The sequence below is a fragment of the Trypanosoma cruzi genome, genomic scaffold (assembly GCF_000209065.1).
Source record: "Trypanosoma cruzi strain CL Brener 1047053517003 genomic scaffold, whole genome shotgun sequence".
Lineage (NCBI taxonomy): Eukaryota > Euglenozoa > Kinetoplastea > Trypanosomatida > Trypanosomatidae > Trypanosoma > Trypanosoma cruzi.
Window position 1 is genome coordinate 86,700 of NW_001849470.1, and position 5,266 is coordinate 91,965.

General features: G+C 46.1%; 1 protein-coding gene and 1 pseudogene across 1 annotated transcript, besides 9 other annotated features; both read right to left on the reverse strand.

Annotated features, from left to right (window-relative positions):
• Positions 1 to 2,295, reverse strand: Tc00.1047053510977.9 (hypothetical protein, conserved; the record flags this gene model as incomplete). The annotated part of the gene is made up of 1 exon (XM_799017.1): positions 1 to 2,295. A coding segment is annotated over one exon (2,295 nt), but the record flags the coding sequence as incomplete, so codon positions are not given.
• Positions 1 to 5,266: a sequence feature (heterozygous, non-Esmeraldo-like haplotype).
• Positions 2,363 to 2,419: a sequence feature (A-rich).
• Positions 2,858 to 2,882: a microsatellite.
• Positions 3,010 to 3,074: a microsatellite.
• Positions 3,270 to 3,296: a microsatellite.
• Positions 3,367 to 3,394: a microsatellite.
• Positions 3,717 to 3,818: a sequence feature (A-rich).
• Positions 3,938 to 3,980: a microsatellite.
• Positions 4,033 to 4,052: a microsatellite.
• On the reverse strand, positions 4,201 to 5,266 carry Tc00.1047053510977.20 (annotated as a pseudogene; the record flags this gene model as incomplete).

Sequence of the window (5,266 nt, forward strand, 5' to 3'; positions counted from 1 at the left end):
AAAATGCATAAGATTACCGCTGCGTGGGATGCCGTTCCTCACCTCTCGCATGGTTTTCCCCACCTCCAGGACCGCATTGACGTTTGACGACTTTTTCCCCTCCGCAGACACGGCAAGCAGGCAGACGGTGTTGCTGGCCCCACCAACGGCATAGCGTAACAATGTCCACGGCTCGGAGGCCTTCTTTTCCTTTATTCCCGTGAGGTGTGAGACCTCCTCCCCCGCAACGACAAGACACAAGGTGGAAAGATAGACCGTATCATCGCCCGTACTGCTCTTCTTCATTTGCTTCAAGACGAGGAATGCCACAAGAAGCTCCTTTTCCTTATCATGCTTCCCCAATCCATCTTCAAGCAACTTCACACACTCGCTGGACTTGGTGAGCTTTTTGCTGGTCATACCCCTCAGTGCCGGACCAAAAACGGGAGAGGAGGCCAATTGAATATTTTCGTACGCGGCACCTGATGATTTGAAAAGGTCCTTGACTTCACTACCGCCCTTCACCGCCACCATGGTCACACTCACATCAAACTTACAGCCCTCCTTCTCTAACACCGACAATGTATTTGTAATAAATTGGGTCCCTAAGTTGAAAGCATCCTTCATTTCCCCTTTCGTCGTTCCAATGAGCAGGCTGGAGTTGTGACCCGCCAACCAGTGGCAGCGGAGATCTTCAAGCATGACAGATTCCATGGTTTTTGATGGATCTGTGTGGGTTATAACTTCGTCAAAAGAGAATTCATCTTTGCCCGAAGTTATCACAGTTGTAGCATTTTTCATTGTCACAGCGGCAGAAGAAGCGCTTGCAGCCGTTTTTACAATCACCACAACACCACGGATGTTGGTGCCCGTTGGGGGCTTCAGCGTCTCCTTTTTGCTCTCTTCTTTCTTCTTATCCTCCTTCGTCGCAGGCTTTTCTGCGCTCCCCTCCTTCTTATCGGCTGAATTCTCCGTGCTGTGCAGAGAAGTAGAAACCAGAGACTTGGGGGCTGCCTTTTCTTCACTAGCAGCATTATTGGCTACCGCCGTTTCGGGTTTGTCATTCTTGGATGCCAAGTTGGTGGTGTTAGAACTCCCGGAGTCGGCAACGGTGACCTTTTCGTCCTTATTGGGAGCAGGTGTCGGAGCTTTTTCGTCCTTCTTGGGAGCATGTGTCGGGGCCTTTTCATCCTTCTTGAGAGCAGGTGATATTACTTTTTCATCCTTCTTGGGAGCATGTGTCGGGGCCTTTTCATCCTTCTTGAGAGCAGGTGATATTACTTTTTCATCCTTCTTGAGAGCAGGTGTCGGGGCCTTTTCATCCTTCTTGGGAACGGGTGATATTGCTTTTTCATCCTTCTTGGGAACGGGTGATATTGCTTTTTCATACTTCTTGGGAACGGGTGACGGGGCTTTTTCATTATTTTTTTCTTCGTTATTATTTGAGTGTTTTACTGGAGCGATGTTGGCCCGAATAAGTTCATTGCGTGCGAGAAAGCCATCGCGACGAGATGCAGCATCCACGACACTACCATACTTGGAGCCTCCCATGCCCATAGGACCGCCCATACCATACATGGAACCTCCCATGCCCATAGGACCGCCCATACCATACATGGAACCTCCCATGCCCATAGGACCGCCCATACCATACATGGAGCCTCCCATACCCATAGGAATGCCCATACCATACATGGAACCTCCCATGCCCATAGGACCGCCCATACCATACATGGAGCCTCCCATACCCATAGGAACGCCCATACCATACATGGAACCTCCCATGCCCATAGGACCGCCCATACCATACATGGAACCTCCCATGCCCATAGGGCCGCCCATACCATACATGGAACCTCCCATGCCACTGCTCGTCCTTTGTGTGGGAGGAAAATTGCCATACCCACTTCCCATCGGGCCACCTAACCCCATATTTTGCATTTCGTAAGCGTTGCCACGCATAGATCCAGTACGAGGACCCATTTCTTTATAAAAACTGCCTCCAGTTGGCCCACTCATTCCATTGTAAGCACTTCCGCCATTGGCACTGTTTCGCAGAGACCCTGTGTTTGAACCCCTCCTCCCGTACAGACTCCCCTCAGCGGACCATGGTGAAGGTGGTTGCATTCCGGCCCCGGGAGGGCCTCGTTTCATTAACGCATTGCGCGGAGGAACTGCTCCATTAACCATCTGAAAGGGTCCCGTTTGGTTATACATTCCGTATCCCGGGGCACCGCCTGGCGGCATAGGGCCACGGCCTCCATACGGGCCATTCATGGGCCACGCGGAGGATCGAGGCACGGCGGAGGAATGCATAGAGGGTCTGACGCTAATTTTGCTCCGAGGCAGCAATTTATCTTCACTTTTGTGGGAAATCACAAGCAGAAAAAAAAAAAAAAAAGAAAAACGACAACCAATAAAAGCAACAAACAAAACAAAATGACGGTGACAACCGGATTCGGAAAACCCCGAGCGATGGCAGCGACCCACCCACCTTTCGGAACCAAGCAAAAATAAACAATAATAATGGCACGGAATATGACAGACAAACACAGAAAGAGAGAAAAAAAAATAAATGATAACCCCCACCTTCCCTCACCCAAAGAAAAAAAAAAAAAAAACCGAAATGGACAGGAAGACAGTCGATCGTTCTGGCGCCGATGGTGGTGGTGGTTTTAACCCACACACACAAAAAAAAAAAAAGAGGTCAAAAATACAAGTCATTTCCCTTTTCCAAAGGAAAAAAAGACGAATGCCAAACCGCATGCTGTGCGCATCTACATACTGACACACATGTACATACATTTCATTCTTTTTTCCCTCTTAAAAAGTAACAGTGGTGCCACCTACTGTTTTTGTTTCTGTTTTTTCTTTTTCTTCTCTCCCTCTCTCTCTCTCTCTCTTTGATCATCCTTCCATTCATACACACATCGCAAATACAAGGCATAAACAACTAGGCGCATGCATATGTGTATATATACTTCAGATTCCCTTTGGGGTAGCCATTGAAACCCATACTTACGTTTCTTGACACACACACACACACACACACACACACACACACACACACACACACACACACACACACACACACAGAATCCCTTCCCCCGCTCCCCTCATTTGATGGATGAAATGCACAATGATGACCACGCAACAACAAAGACAACAATAATACTAATAATAAGACAGTTAAGTGCTCTCCTCAAACTATGCACACAAGACTTTATTACCTTCTCAAATAAACTGCATGTGAATGTCGGTTTATTCTGGCATGTGGAGACCATAAAATAATATATATATATATATATATATATATAAACCAAGAAAAAAAAAGATAAAAAATACAGCCAAAAAGAGCCAAACGAATTGGTCCCGTGGCATCGCCCTCACGCACAAACACACACACACACACACAGGGTTCTCATTACCACCCACAATATATATATCCCCAACTCCTTCACCTCCTGCCGAATATCACCGCTCCACGTAATGCAGGCAGAGGCGCACGTACTCACACCCAAGGCCCGCTCCTCTTTTTTTAATTTTCTTCTCTCGTTTATTTAACACTCTCCGCCCCTTCAGTCATGACAGGGAACACGCCATCACTTCTCCCCGACGTATTTATGCCTCGATGGGCCTTCATATCCAAACCCACACAAACCCACACACACATACATGCACGCATGTGTTGGGGTAGAGGCATACGCTCTGCGAAGCCCAACAGCAACAACAACAACAAAAAAAAAAAAACAACGGAGAAAAAATAACAAAACAAAAAAGGCAATAAAACGTATGCAAAGAAAAGAAAAGAAGAAGAAGAAAAAAAAAAAAAAAAGAAACGCGGATTTGACTTGAGCGGAGCCCTTGACGGGAAGAATTCACGCGTATCGAGAGAGGTTAAAGAATCTATGGAACTTAGGGGGGGGGAAGGGAAAAAAAAAAAAAAATGAAAGTCAATATAAATAAATAAATAAATAAATAAATAAATAAATAAATAAATATCAATGACAGTAAATAAAACAAGAACATTCATAAAAAACAAATAAAAAGCAAAAAAATAAAAATAAAAATAAGCCAAACAACATCATTACAAACATCATATTCACCCCTACTGTCCATACACATTTTACAATGATGCTCCTCATAGAACTTAATTCAAAATTGTTGGTTACTTTTCCATTTCGTATCGGGTTTCATATCCTTTCCCTGCGATTCTCATATCTATCCGCCCATGGAGTAAAATTTTAAATTGGTGCTATCCGGGTTTGACAACATCTCCTCCGAATCTTTCAGTATGGTCTCCATGCGTGCCACGATGCGCTCCGTCAATTTCTTCTCTGCGTCACCCATTTGATTCATATTTTCCCTCTGTCGGCCAATCTCTTTCTTGGTCTTTTCCAAGCAACGCCTAAGGTTGCCAATACGGGGCGGGTTATTTTTAATCTCTCGCATCTTACGGCCCAACTCCAGGCAGCCGCGGGAATTGGGGTCTCGCTCCGACAAGAGCAACGTGGTCACGGTGACACTAGCACCACCAATGGCGTAGCGGAACAACGTGCTGAGGTCGGATGTACTCACTTCCCTCAGCTCATTGAAATGCGAAATCTTCTCCCTTGCGAGTCCCATGCAAAGCGATGAAAGGTAAACATCGTTCTCCTCGCTGCTCTTTTTGAGCTGCTTAAGAACAAAGAAACCGACCACCAGCTGCTTCTTTTCATCACTGCGTCCAAGAGCCTCGTCAAATACATCAACACACTCCTTCAAGGATTTAACATTCCTGCTTTTCATACCGCAGAGACAGGGACCGAATACAGGGCTTGAGCCAAGTTGCATTTTCTCGTACGTCGCATTCTCAGGATTAAGAAGATCCCGAATGCGGTCGGTGGACTCTACCAAACCAAATGTAACAGTAATATCAAATTCAATAAGCTTTTCCTTTGCATTCTTTTCCACCTTCTCTAGGCATTGAGTAAGAAACTGTCTCGCAAACTGCACAGAGTCCTCGCCACGGTCTTTTGCGCCTCCCACCAGAAGGGCCGAAGTGTGCCCGGCAATCCAGTGGTCCTGTAGGTCAACCAGAAGCACAGAGTTCACGTTGTCTGATATGTTATCACGCAAAATGCACTCATCATTTTCAAACTTCTCATCCTCTCCATTCTCTCTCTTGAAAAGAAGAGTAATGGGGTCTTTCACGGAGATGCACAGCCTCTTCGACACGTCACTATCCAAATCAACGAGAATGAGTGTATGAATATTGTAGTTTGCCGGGCCATTTTGCTGTCACCCC